This window comes from Papio anubis, chromosome 12 (genome assembly GCF_008728515.1).
Source record: "Papio anubis isolate 15944 chromosome 12, Panubis1.0, whole genome shotgun sequence".
Lineage (NCBI taxonomy): Eukaryota > Metazoa > Chordata > Mammalia > Primates > Cercopithecidae > Papio > Papio anubis.
In genome coordinates this window covers 110,244,385-110,258,733 of record NC_044987.1, presented here as the reverse complement: position 1 = coordinate 110,258,733, position 14,349 = coordinate 110,244,385, and the positions used below count along the sequence as shown (strand labels likewise).

The window sequence follows — 14,349 nt, the reverse complement described above, 5'->3', positions numbered from 1 at the left end:
GGCTAGGAAAAGGGATTCCCTTCCCCCTTGCGCTTCCCAGGTGAGGCGATGCCTCGCCCTGCTTCAGCTCTCGCTGGTCGGGCTGCAGCAGCTGACCAGCACCGATCGTCCGGCACTCCCCAGTGAGATGAACCCAGTACCTCAGTTGAAAATGCAGAAATCACCGGTCTTCTGTGTCGCTCGCGCTGGGAGTTGGAGACTGGAGCTGTTCCTATTCCTAAGAAATTCTTTACTAGCTTGATGTTGTAAAGAAGTCTTCTATCTTTATTTCTAATAATTTTAACGTTTCTTCTTTCTTTTGTTTTTTAAATTTTATTTTAGGTGCAGGAGTACATGTGCAGATGTGTTATACAGGTAAGTGGCATGTCACGGGGGTTTGATATACAGGTTACTTTGTCACCCAGGTAATAAGCATAGTACCCAATAGTAGTTTTTTGATCCTCACCCTCCTCCCATCCTCCACCCTCAAGTAGGCCCCAGTGCCTGTTGTTCCCTTCTTTGTGTCCATATGTACTCAATGTTTAGCTCCCACTCATAAGTGAGAACACATGCAGTATTTTCTTTTCAGTTCCTGTGTTAGTTTGCTTAGGATGATGGCCTCCAGCTTCATCTGTGTTGCTGCAGAGGACATGATCTCATTCTTTTCTATGGCTATGCAGTATTCCATGATGTATATGTACCACATTTTCTTTATCCAGTCTACTGTTGATGGGCATTTAGGTTGCATGATTCCATGTTTTTGCTATTGCAAATAGTGCTGCAATGAACATACAGGTTCATATGTGTTTATGGTAGAACGATTTATATTCTTTTGGGTATGTACCCAATAATGGGATTGCTGGGTTGAATAGTAATTCTGCTGTGAGTTCTTTAAGAAATTGCCAAACTGCTTTTTTTACAGTGGCAGAACTAATTTACATTCCTCCCCACAGTGTATAAGCATTCTCTTTTATCCACAACTTGCATCTACTATTTTTTGACTTCAAGACAACATTTAAACCTACTTCTGACTTACAAGCCCACGACTTTGCACCCTTAAATATATCTCAAGCCTCACACATCTGTACATCATTCAGTTGCCAAGTATTTTTTATCAGAACCTAACTTCACTGGAAGTAAAAAAAGTTACTTATTTTTCCTGCCGTGTTGTATCCCTCACCTTCACACATGCACCTATAACCTAAGCTGCTTCCAGCAAATAGCAGAAATGAAAGCCCGTTACTTAGTTTTTTGAGTCTGCTGAATTTTTTTCTATACCATAAACAACATAGGATTATGGGATTTGAATTTAGGGACCTTGACTCAAATCCTCTTTCTAAATCACACTCCTTTTGTGTTTCAGAAAAGCTAACCACTTTGAGCTTCAATTTTTATGACTATGACAAAAGACATACCTACCCTGAGGACTGTCAGGACAAGTGAGATGATACAGGTAAGACCTCTGATGCTTATGAGATATTCAGCCAGTGAGAGGCAATACTGTATAATGTAGTGGTCCTCAAAGTGTGGTCTGGAATTTCCTGGGGTCCTTGAGATGTTTGTAGGTGCTCTCTAAGTTCAAAACTATTTTTATAATGACACTAAGACCTTATTTCTCTTTTCACAACTTTATAGTGGTATACTCCATAGGCTATAGAACATGAGATATCATAACAGATTGAATGCAAAAGCTGTTAAGAGAACCCAGAGGAAAATAGTCCCTTCCGAACTTTTCTTGGCATTGGAATTAAGACCTCGGATTCTGGATCCAACTGCCTGTTGATATTATGACTCTGCCATTGCAAACTTCATGACGTTGAGCAAATTTTTTACCCGCTCTGTGCTTCAGTTTCCTTTTCTGTAAAATCGGTATAATGATACAATTCACCTCCTAGGATTTTTGTGAGATTAAATGAGTAACACCTATATAATACTTAGAATGATGCCTGGAATATAGTAGTGGTTCCACCGATATTTGCCCTCATTATTTTTACTATTGTTACTATTCTAGTTGATCAGCTCTTTAACATTGAAGATCTTGCAGCATGAATGTAGAATTTGTGGGCCAAACCATTCCACCAACCAACTCATCTTTCCACACACCATTGGAGTAGGAGCCACTAGGTGGAGTCTCTTAGTGAAATCAGCAGGAGATGTCATCAACCAGAGAAGTTAGACGACTGGGTCACCCCAGGCCTTGGGCTTTGGTTCCTATCTTTGCAACACCACATTGCTGTCCTTTAGTTGAAAGAATGCATGACTAACAGAGGTGACAACACCAAGGTGACCATTTGATTTGGGGAGAGGGACATATGGCATTGCGAAGAGGTGGAATGTGCTTTATCAGTCAAAATGTCCCCAGAACCCCCTCACTTGAGCCACTCCCCTTTGCTTCAGATAGTTTCCAGCCTTAAGATTCTATGTGTCCTTTGGCTTTTCCTTACAAGCAGAAGTCATTGCTAAATAATATTTTAACGCATCTTTATTCCCACAGTGCTAGTCAACAACATTGTTCACAATCACAGTCCTCTGAGTGGCACCCCACAATTGAGAAGGGCAGAGAAATTAATAATTCAATAATGCTGAAAGTCATCAATGCAATCAAAATTCCCTGTAACAGAAGAAGAAGAAAAAAGAAGAGTCATGATGTTAGCAGGGTAATGGTTTTTCTGATTGTAATAACATAGCAATGTCCAGATAATAAAAGCTTCCCCACATATCTCAAGTGTATCTGATGCTTAGGAATCAAATCAGTGGAGGATTATGAGAGCATACATCTATTTTAGTATAGGATAGCATAGCATAGCATACCATAGCATAGCATAGGATAGCATAGCATAGCAAAGGATAGCATAGCATAGCATAGCATAGCATAGCATAGCATAGCATAGGATAGCATAGCATAGCATAAGATAGCATAGCATAGGATAGCTAGGATAGCATAGCATAGCATAGCATAACATGGGATAGCATAGCGTAGCATAGGATAGCATAGGATAGCATAGCATAGGATAGCATAGCATAGCATAGCGTAGCATAGGATAACATAGCATAGCATAGCATATTATCTTTTTAAAGAAAGGCATATAAAATAATACATTTTTGATTTATGTATGTAGGAAATAGTCCATTTTATAAATACATAAAATGCAAAGAAATGCATATATAAAAGGTAGTCTAATGAAGGGGAAAGAAAGAAGGTGAAGAAACAGGAAAAAGAATTAAAAATAGAAAAGAAAAAGAGGGAAAAAAGAAAACTATTGGCTCAGAAAAAGAGAAAGCAAAAGAGACATAAGCAGTATAGGCTAGTAGTTCCACCATTTTTGTTTTTTTTGAGATGGAGTTTCACTCTTATCACCCAGGCTGGAGTACAATGGCAGGATCTTGGCTCACTGCAGCCTCCAACTCCCAGGTTCAAGCGATTCTCCTGCCTCAGCCTTCCGAGTAGCTGGGATTACAGGTGCCCACCACCACACCCGGCTAGTTTTTGTATTTTTAGTAGAGACGGGATTTCACCATATTGGACAGGCTGAACTCCTGACCTCAGGTGATCTGCCCGCCTTGGCCTCCCAAAGTGCTCTGATTACAGGCATGAACCACCATGGCCTGGCCCCAGCTGTGCTTTTTTCAATCATGGCAAAAGACCTTCAAAATGTTTTGTATTTTGGCACTATGAGCACAAATAGAGATGCACATCTCCTCAGTAGCCCAGAGACTGCACATCTGCACTTACCAGTTGAAGTTTGCAGTCTTCCAAGAGCTTTACTTTATACTCAGGTTGCAAAGGTTAATATGGTTAACATCCTCTCCTAAAGCCTTATTTGTCTACTGTATTTTAACTATAGGTTCAGTAGCTGTTTTACAGCCACATGGTTTTTAATGGCTACGTAATAGTTCATGGTGTAGTTTGTCACCATTCATTTATTCTTTTGTGACAGGAACTGACTGATTTCCTCTTTCTTTCTTTCTTTTTTTTTTTTTTTTGTTTTGTTGTTTTGTTTTACCGCTCTGAACGATGCTGCAATAGCATTCTTGTACATGTACCCTTATGTAGGTGGTTTAATTGCTGTAGAGATAGACATCTGGATCTGTTTATCAGTCAGGTAAGTAAATGTTGTCTCCTTGCTTCCCAAAATGGCAGTGACATTGCCATTCATTGTTAAATTAATTGACCTTTCCCTGACTATTAGTGAATTGGAGCATTATTGTATGTTTGGCCATCATAGTTTCCTTTTTGTAAATTCCTTCCTCATATTCTTTATCTTTTAAAAATTTTGTTCTTGACTTTTCTTGTCAGTTATATGCACTCCGTATATAAAAACATGAAAATGTTGCTGTTATCTGCTTTAAAACTATATTTTCCATTTTTAACTATAGCAAAGTTTATATATAAAGAAGTGTATTTTAGCTGGTTGTGGCAGCTCATGCCTGTAATCCTAGCACTTTGCAAGGCCGAGGTGGGTGGATTGCCTGAGTTCAGGAGTTTGAGACCAGCCTGGGCAACATGGTGAAACTCCGTCTCTACCAAAATACAAAAAATTAGCTGGGCATGGCGGCATGTGCCTATAATCCCAGCGACTTGGGAGGCCAAGACAGGAGAATCGCTGGAACCTGGGAGACGGAGGTTGCAGTAGGCTGAGATCGCATCACTGCACTCCAACCTGGGCAACAGAGTGAGACTCCATCTCAAAAAAAAAAAAAAAAAAAAAAGAAGTGTATTTTATCTCTTTTTCTTTCCACGTCAAGATATATCACATTTTTATTACCCCAGTGATAAAATGTGTCCCTTCCCAATCAATCCTCTTGTGTCCCTTCCCAATCAATCCTCCCACCCCACTGAGAGTCAACCACCCTTCTGATTTCTAGTATCATGTAAATTTACCTGTTTAGTTTTTATCTGAAATTGTTTGCCTCAATATAACAAATTGAAATTCATTCATGCTCCTCTGTGTGTCAGTAGGTTGTTCTTTTATATTGCTGAGGAATATTCTACTATTTGAATAATTAACTTGTTTTAGCCATTCTGTTGTTGATAGAAATTTGAATTCCTTACCAGATTAACTATAATGAATAGGACTGCTATAAACATTTTTGTATGTGTCATGAGACATAAAGTAGGTATATGATTAACTTTGTTAAAAACCACCAAATAGTTTTTCGAGGTAGTTGAACCATTTTCCATTTTCCATTTCCACCAAAAGGGTCTAAGAGTTCCAGTTGCTTCACATTCCTTCCAACATGCGGTATTGCCGGTCCTTTTAATTAAATTGATTCTGGTGTGTGTGGAGTAGTGTCTTATTGTGATTTTAATTTGCATTTATGTGATGATTAATAATGTTGAGCACGTTCCCACATGCTCACTAGCCATTTATCTATCTTTGTGAAGTACTTGCTCAAGTCTTACTCTTTTTTTGGCCTTTTTATTATTGATTTTCAGGAGTGCTTAATATATTCTGGATGTGGGTCTTTTGTGAGAAAGATATATAGAGAAAGAAAGAGGAAATTTTCTCCCTTTCTGTGCTTTGGTAGTCCATTTTATTTATTTTATTTTTCCCCTATGGTTAGTCCATTTTATGTTCTCTCTAAGAAAGCTTTGTCTACTCCCACGGTCGTGAAGATATTCTCCTGAGTTCCCTGCAGCCCATCCCCTCAAGCTTTATAGTTTAGGATTTCACATTTAGGTGTGTCGCTGATTGATGTTGGAATGTGAACCAATTGTGTACTTCTGGTATCCACTGACTTGGCCACGGTTTATTATCATATATAATGCTGAATTTGATTTTTTAATATTTTATTTCAGATTGCTTCACAAAGTTTACAAGATAGAATTACCTGTAATTTTTAAATATTTTATAATGTCCTTATCATGTTTTCACGTCAAACTTGTGATAGCCTCACACAAATATTTGTGAGTTGAGAAGTGAATTGAAAGTATTCAGTTTGGTGTTGTTTCTTTTCTAAATGTTTGGAAGAATTAGTCTACTCCTGCAAGGCTTTGCTTTTTCTTTTTAGAGAGAAAGTTTTAAATTATGTATTTGATTTTTTTAGATATAAGACCAGTCGGATATATACATTTTTTTCTGTGTTAGTCGTGGCAAGTGGTTTTGCATAGTTTATAAGGAATTTGTCAATTTCATCTAAAGCATCAAGTAATTTTTATGTTAATAATTTCCTCATATATTCTTGGCTATTGTATTTATAGTGATACACCTTCATTTCTGATAATGATAGCTTGTGTTTTCTCTTTTTTCTTTTTAAATATCTAGGAGTTTACCAATTTTATTAGTTTTTCAAACATCCATATTTAGCTTTATTTTATCTTGTCTATTGTTTGTGTTGTATTTCATTAGTTTTTATCTCTATTCTTTGTTATCTCTATTATAGAATACTATATCTCAATTCTTTCATTTTCTTTATGTTTAATTTTTTAATCTAACTTCTTGGTATGAATATTTAGATAATTTATTTTTAGTCTATTTTCTTTCCCAATACTTGCATTTGAGGTTATAAAGTTTCCTCTAAGCATGCTTTAGTTGTATCAATTTATATAAATATTTCTATTATTTTGTTTTTAATATTTTTTTTATTTCTATTGTAAATTCTTTGAGCCTTGTATAACTTAGAATTTCAAAACAGTTTTGGGACTTTTTTGCCTTTTTAAAATTGACATTTAATTCAGTTCCATTGTTTTCAGAGAATATATTGTGTATGATTTTAATCCTTTGAATTTTGTTGAGGCTTGCAGGCTCAGCATATGGCTAATTGTTGAAAATGCTCTAAGTGAAATCGTGAAATCTCTCAAATTTGTCAGCTGTTTTTCACTTTCATTGTGGTTTTTTTGTTTTGTTTTGTTTTGTTTTGTTTGTTTTTTTGAGACAGAGTCTTTCTCTGTTGCCCAGGCTGGAGTGCAGTGGCGCAGTCTCGGCTCACTTCAACGTCTGCCTCCCAGATTCAAATGATTCTCCTGCCTTAGCTTCCCGAGTAGCTGGGATTAAAGCCACCCGCCACCACGCCCTGCTAATTTTTGTATTCTTAGTAGAGACAATGTTTCACCATGTTGGCCAGCCTGGTCTCGAACTCCTGACCCCAAGTGATCTGCCCCCCCCCCCCGTGGCCTCCCAAAGTCCTGGGATTACAGGCCTGAGCCATCATGCCTGGCTATTTCACTTTCACTTCTGAAGAACATTTTCACCAGGCCTAGAATTTTGGATTGGCATTGTTTTGTTTTAGCACTTTAAAGATGTAATTCTATTGTCTTCTCACTTCCATCAGTTAGTTAGGTGGGAGGAATAAGTTCAAGAGACCCGTTATACAGCAGGGTGCCCATAGTTAATGACAGTCTACTGTATTCTTTTTTTTATTTTCTTTTACTTTAAGTTCTGGGGTACATGTGCAGGACATGCAGGTTTGTTACACAGGTATACATGTGCCATGGTGGTTTGCTGCACTTATCAAGCTGTCATCTAGGTTTTAAGCCCCACATGCGTTAGGTATTTGTTCTAATGCTCTCCCTCCCCTTGTCTCACTAACCCCCAACAGGCCCTGGTGTGTGATATTCCCTTCCCTGTGTCCGTGTCTTCTCATTGTTCAACTCCCACTTATGAGTGAGAACATGTGGTGTTTGGTTTTCTGTTCCTGTGTTAGTTTGCTGAGAATGATGGCTATTGTATTCTTCAAAGTGCAAAGATAGTGAATGTTAAGTGTTCTACTGCAAAAGAGATAACTATGGGAGATAATGCCTTTGTCAATTAGATTTAAACATTCCACAATATATATACATACTTCAAAATATGTTACATGTGATAAATACATATGATTTTTATCTGTCAATTAAAAATGTCAGTTGACAGTATTATGTAGTTATTGGGTGTAGTGTTTGTTCTATATATGACATTTAGGTCAATTTTATCAATTGTGTTCAAAATCCTATAATTTTGTGGTCTGTCTACATATTCTTTCAGCTGCTGAGAAATGTGTGCTAAAATTTCTTATGATGATTTTAGTTTTCTCTAGTCATGTTTTTCAGCTGAATTAGCTTTTCCTTTTGGCTTTGAGTTGTTATGAGGAGCATTCAAACCTAGAAATGTAATATTTCTCTTGTGGATTGACCCTTTTATTACAGAAAGTCCTCTATTATATGTTTAGTAATGCTTCTTGCCTTAAATCTGTTTGTTTGCTATTAGTGCAGCTGTTTCTTGTAAACAGAATGCAGTTGTGTGGTTTTTTTTTTTTTTTTTACTTTTATTTACTGGGACCATCATTTTAAAAAATTTAAATTTTTAAATTTTCTATTTTTATGGGTACATAATAGTTTTACATAGAAAATCTTCTATTTCACTTTCTGTGATTTTATATTCCCTGAGGTATTTTAAAGTTCATCATTTATTTCTTAAAACGTGATAAATACTGTGGTTTAAAAATCTCTTCTAATATACTTAGTATCAGAAGTTTATGGGTGCTATTGTTTTTGCTTTATTCTGTTTCTATTAGTTGTCATTTGCGTTGTCTTATTTCTTTTTATGCCTCTTTTGAGTGCCTACTGTTAATTTTCAATGGAAAATTTGATGGGAATTTATTGAGATTAATGAACGTTTTTCCCCTAGATAGACTTTGGTTTTGCTTCTGCCACGTACCAGGGGCACCACATACCAAGACCAAATTCAGGTATTCTTGCCTCACCCAGTTTATGCCTAGCAACGGTCAGTGGGGATCGGGGTGTGCAAGGAGGTTGTCAAGGGGTTTGGCCTGTGGCCACACTTCTCAAATACTTCTTTTTAAACTTTGTTCAGCAACTGTTCTTTGCTGTTTGGGGGCAGGGTACTTTGTATATCTTTTTGTCCTTACCTGAAGAGCGTCGTAGCCTATCAAAGACCTAGTTTCATATGGAGAAAATCTCTTTTAAGTCTTTATACCTTGAATGGACGTGAAACCTTGACTTCCTTCTCTTTCAGTCCACATGGGCCAGGGATTGGATTGCAAATCAGCATCACTGGCAAGTGGGTCTGAAGACATGAGCAGCTTTCGTGCTCTTCAGAATTCCACTTGTAAATTTCAGGTTGCAGGCTTTCATTGAAAAATTGGTTTAGTAGTTTCAGCTGAACTTTCAGCTTTTTAACACCTTTAAGGTTGTTTTGGTTTTTTTTAATGAAAAACTTCTGTTTTCAGAGAAGAGCTGATTCACGTAGCCATACTTAACCATTACCTAAATCAGTCTCCCTGTTTTCTGCACGTTGGTGCTGCTTTCTGTGGACCTGGTGCATTCAAATGTTAAGTATTTCTTGGGCTTTGCCTTAAGAAATATCTTCTAATATGACCCAGCCCCTTTGCCTTAGATGGTGGGTTTTCAATTTCCTCAGCAATTTTTGATGTGTTCGGTAACTCTCTTTTTCTCTGCATGTGGATCAAACCTTTTACATTCTTTTACACTAATCTTAGTGGTATTTGGGAAGCAGCTAAAATAAATGCCCCTTTTCAATCTTATCATGCTTTATCAGAAGTTCAGCCCGTTAAAACCAAATCAAGAACTGTAAAAACACGCCACTGTGATTCTAATGTACATATGGGACTATAAACTACAGCCATACTGCTGTACCTTTTTTTTTTTAGTGTATCATTTTATATTTGTATTATATTGATTTGTGTATATGTTTTATCTCTTGTGCTACTGTGAATTCCTAAAGGTGGGAGTTATAATGGGTTTATTTTTTCTCTTCCACAATGCCTGGTATAATATCTATCAAATATTATGGATTTCATAAATGTTTGTCAATAAAAGACAAGACATGGGTGTCCACAACATGATCTGAATGGCGCTGATTGAGTGCTAATAAATATTTTCTATTAAGCCCTTTACTTCTCACTCTATAAATGCAACATACTTACCATGAACAGGACAGTAACAGCATTACACTGACTATTTTGGTGAGAATAACCACAGATGTAGTTTTGATCTAGCATGAAACCAAATGTGAGGAGAATGATTCCAGCTATTGCTCCCAGGGCACTAAGGAAATTCATTATTCGGGTCAGTATTATCTGAAATAGAATAAGAACATAACAATGTGACTCGGGCCCAGCCCGTACTACAAACAAAGCAATGAGTGCAGAGAATGGAGAGCAGGATTTTACTCACAGCATCTTAATGCCACGAGGCAGCTCTGTGGTCCTATGGGAATTGCTTCACATCTTTGGGCTTCAGGCCCTCATCTACACAATGAGGGCATCCTGTGAACTTTTAATAACCTTCCCATTCCCCATATTCTATGCCTAAGTTAACTCTCATTCAGTTGGGAGGAAAGGTGTGCCTGTAACGATTGCAGTTTGATTCTCTGGTGAAAATCATGGTCTATTTACATTTTCATTTTCAGACTCCTATGTTTAATTAAATGCTGCACTTCTCTGCCATTTTTAATTTCTCCCTAAAATGACAAACGAAGGATTTTCAGTCCTTTTCTAAAATCACGTATTGGCCTAGTAATATTTTATGTCTTCAATTCTTTGAGTAAAGTAAAAATATTCTACTTATAATTTATCTATACCTTTACATTCAGTAGCACTGTATTCTTTATTTTGAGATTCTGTTTATGGTTTAATTAGATTGTCTACAGTTTGCCTTTCAAATGAATGAAAGTAGTGCCTGTCAAAGTGCCTGGAATGCTGTAAATACCCAGAAAACAAAAAGGAATGAATAAGTAACTGGATTATTGAAATAATTCTACCATTAATTGACTGGGAATTTGGACAAGTTATTTAACGATTGTAAGCCTCAGTGTCTTCATACACAAAATAAGAGCTAAACTAGATGACCAGAGAAACTTTCTCCTCTGGCGCAGTGGGTTATAATTCTAGGAAAACAGGAAGCAAATGCTGTTTATTGGTATCAATACTTGATAGTTTGTGGAATTATGGTGACTTAATGATTTTTACAAACTTTTTTCAAGGCCAGGATAAATTATTTGAAAGTTATATATTTTTAATAAAGTAGAAATAGTGAAAATGTAACTCATTACTCTTTTGTGTGTGTGTGTGTGTGTGTGTGTGTGTGTGTGGTGGAGTCTTGTTCCATTGCTCAGGCTGGAGTGCAGTGGCATGATCTCAACTCACTGCAACCTCCGCCTCCTGGGTACAAGCAATTCTGCTGCCTCAGCCTCCCAAGTAGCTGGACTACAGGTGTGTGCCACCACACCTGGCTAATTTTATATTTTTAGTAGAGATGGGGTTTCACCATGTTGGCCAGGCTGGTCTTGAACTCCTGACCTCGTGATCCACCCGCCTCGGCCTCCCAAAGTGCTGGGATTACAGGCGTGAGCCACCATGCCTGTCTACAAAATATATTTTTAATAAAGTAGAAATATAACTCACCAGAGTTTCTGTGGTTTTTCTTTTCAGTGCAATTAGGAAGGCTCCAGAATTAATGAACTGTTAAGAGGAATAAATATGTTAATGATGGCCATGTTTAGCTGATGTTGAGTTCTTACAGAATAGACTTCTATGCAATTCTTTTACATGCCTGCCTTCTAAGTTCGCATACTCCTCAGGTCAGTGAGAAGGGTAAGTTGCTTTATATGACTTTCCGCAAATGGAATAGTGGACGAAACACTGGTCTGGAAATCCGCTTTAGCCCTATTTATTTGAACATGAACTTTTTTTTTTTTTTTAACCATACAGGGCTTTGGTTTGCTCATCCATGTTCCTTTTATAGCTATTGTGAACTCAGCTTTGATCTCATGACAAAGGGATGTCAAGTCAGTTTACAATCATTAAGATCGAATTCCATCTTACTATAATCCAGTGTATTCTCTTGGATGGGAATATAAGGTGGGGTTGCGGTGGATGTGCTGGTAGTTCTTAAAAATCTCCAAGATCTTTCTTGGAAGTGGGTCACATGTGGTAGCATTGTTGTCTAGTGGAAATTTCAAATCTGATTACAGCACATCCATGTTTACATTTCTAGCCCCTTCATGGGCATTTTCCAGCCTCATCCCTCCACCCTCACTCCCTGTGCTGAACTCTTAAGTTCACATAATAGAAAATGCTCTCCCATACCTTCAGCCTTTGCTCATTTTTCTCTCTTGGCATGCAACAAGTCATCTCTAATCCTTACACTCAGGCATCCCAACTCTCATCTTCTGTGTGTGTCCTCACCTGATTAACCATTCACCCTTTAAAACTCGTTCAAGCTGGAAATGTCTCTGGTCGTTGTCCCCTCTGTGGAGGGAGCCCCTGTGTCTATTCTCCCTCATCACACCCTATGTTAATTGTCTGACTCCTCACTCAACTGAGGCCTTGAGCTCAGGGACTGCTGTCTTTTCCCTGAATCCATTGCCCTGCCCATGCTGTGGCACTAAATTAGGTCCTAAGTTAATGTTTATTGATTGTGGCTAAATTGGGTTTGATAAATACCTCTCTGCAGTTTAAAGGTATATCTGAGAAACCCTTCCCACTGCACTTCTGTAAAGAATAAATTGCTCCTTCATCTCTGCCTACATAAGCGCTTCCTGCACCTCTGTGATAATATTTATCACACTGCCTTGAAGTGATCTGTTTACGTGCTTTCTTGCTAGACTGAGAGATCTTTGGGGGACAGGCTTATTGCCTGTGGTGGCGCCTGTGTATCTGGCTTATCGTAGATGGTAACTGATTTCGAATGAATGAATAGCCAAATAAACAACTTCAAGCCTCGAAAGAAATATTCCCAAAGGAACTTCAAGACCTAATGATGGAATATCAGTGACTGTGATGAATAAATGGGGAAATCATTTCAACAAGGTTAGTTTTTTGCACTTTTGAAAGCATATCATACAACTGGATCTAGCTTATTTCATTACAAAGAATTCCCTAACATCCTGGTTGGCATGGCTTCAAATTGAACTTGATTGACTCTACTCACCAAAACAGAGCCCCAGAATGGATATCCTGAAAGAAATATAAAGGGAAACCTTGGATATGGTTTTAACAAGGTGAAAAGGAAGATAATTCCAAAAGAAAAGGTCATAATTCCAAACAGGATCTGGATAGTCTGCAAATAGAGGAAAAAGTCATGGTGAGGAAAAGCCAAGTGATAGTTTCCCTTCTGTTTAGAAGATCTTTTGGTTAAAAGGATTTGGCAATTACTCTCTTTGGTAATTAGGGAAAGAATAATAGAAGTCCCTTTGTGATGCTCCTGGGTACTTACTTAATTCCTCTATATGGTATTTGGTGAGGGGTAAAATGATCTAAATCAGTGCTCGTGAAAATGTGATCCACGGATTGGCAACATCAGGATCACTTGGGAGCCTGAAATGTGAACTATCAGGCCCTATCCCATACTTACTGAACAGTCTCCAGGTGAGGCTGGGAAATCTGTGTCTTCATAAGCTCTTCAGCTCTTTAGCCCATAAATGTGAATGTTTGAGAAACACTGAATTCTAAATGAGTATACCAGGCTGGCCCCAAGCAGAATTGACCTGGAGATGGCCAATTCTCTGAGCCTGTGACACCAGGCAGTGGTTTGACAAGTGCTGGGGAAGACTAATGAGGACAACATACAAAAATGGAAGGTGTACAACGTGTGAGTCTATGTGCTCTGCTTTCTTCTTCTCAGCCCACCTTCTCAGTCTGAGGAATCTCATTTACTGCCATAGCAACTATCACTTTTTAAGGAAGTGAGTCCTAAATGATAGCATGTTTTTGTCAAGTCCAGACCCATGTGATTCGTTCTTGTCAAACATCCTCTCTCAAATGTCCCACTAACACTCTATATTCACATATTCTTAAAGAAGAATTGGAATGGGCTCCTAACTTCAAACATGTGCCAAGAGATAATTTTCCTGGCCTTTCCCCTGCCTCGGTAGAATATACATAGGGGCAAGTCTTACTTACCCCTATGATTTTCATTTTTGTAGCAAATAATTTTTGCAAGGGGCTTTGAGTCGAAAAGGTGGTGGTTGAAAGTTCTGTGGATTCATATTCTGAAGCAGTGATTTCTGGAGGAAATACCAGAAACACCGGACTGTGTGCCATGCTTGAATCCATGATGGTGTCGGTGAAAATGTGAAAGGAGATTATTTAGTTGGTACTTCAGCCTCGACCATGTTCTTTTCTTCTGCTGAGGCTGCCTGGAGCACTGGAATTGTTCGCTTTGTCTTGGAATTATAGAACCGTAGAGTCACAGAGTCATAGAATCTCAGGACGGCTCGAGATCCCAAGACGGCCCTAAGTAAAATGCCTGGGACTGGGGATCGGACAACCTGACAAATAGTCCTGGTTAGTTAGGGGTTTACTGTGACTTTTGGCAAGTCACATCCCCCTTTCCTGGTTTCTGATTCCTCATATGTACATTGACCAAATCGGACTAGATTGTCTACATATAAAGACATTTTAGGGACCGCA

General features: G+C 38.1%; 1 protein-coding gene and 1 long non-coding RNA gene across 2 annotated transcripts in view; one reads left to right on the top strand and one right to left on the bottom strand.

Moving 5' to 3' along the window:
• The window catches only part of LOC108581898, a 69,722-nt gene extending 65,237 nt beyond the window's left edge, over positions 1-4,485 (top strand). Inside the window, exons 2-5 of the long non-coding RNA XR_001894749.3 lie at positions 322-354; positions 1,343-1,432; positions 2,474-2,636; positions 4,007-4,485. This is a non-coding gene — a long non-coding RNA (uncharacterized LOC108581898). The remainder of the gene's footprint in view (positions 1-321; positions 355-1,342; positions 1,433-2,473; positions 2,637-4,006) is intronic.
• On the bottom strand, positions 2,444-14,100 carry MS4A5 (membrane spanning 4-domains A5). The gene is made up of 5 exons (XM_003909766.5): positions 13,840-14,100; positions 12,869-12,997; positions 11,341-11,397; positions 9,862-10,014; positions 2,444-2,590 (listed from the first exon to the last, which is right to left on the bottom strand). Exons 1-5 carry the CDS (start codon positions 13,990-13,992, stop codon positions 2,480-2,482), a joined length of 603 nt encoding a protein of 200 aa, XP_003909815.1. The 5' UTR covers positions 13,993-14,100; the 3' UTR covers positions 2,444-2,479.
• Between the last annotated feature and the right edge of the window lie 249 nt (positions 14,101-14,349).

Coding starts and splice junctions, on each gene's coding strand:
- MS4A5 (XM_003909766.5), bottom strand. CDS start 13,992: ATGGATTCAAGCATGGCACACAGTCCGGTGTTTCTGGTATTTCCTCCA. Junction 11,398..12,868: donor CATTCTGGGGCTCTGTTTTG/GTGAGTAGAGTC, acceptor TCCTCTTAACAG/TTCATTAATTCTGGAGCCTT. Junction 2,591..9,861: donor CTGTTACTGTCCTGTTCATG/GTAAGTATGTTG, acceptor CTTCTGTTACAG/GGAATTTTGATTGCATTGAT.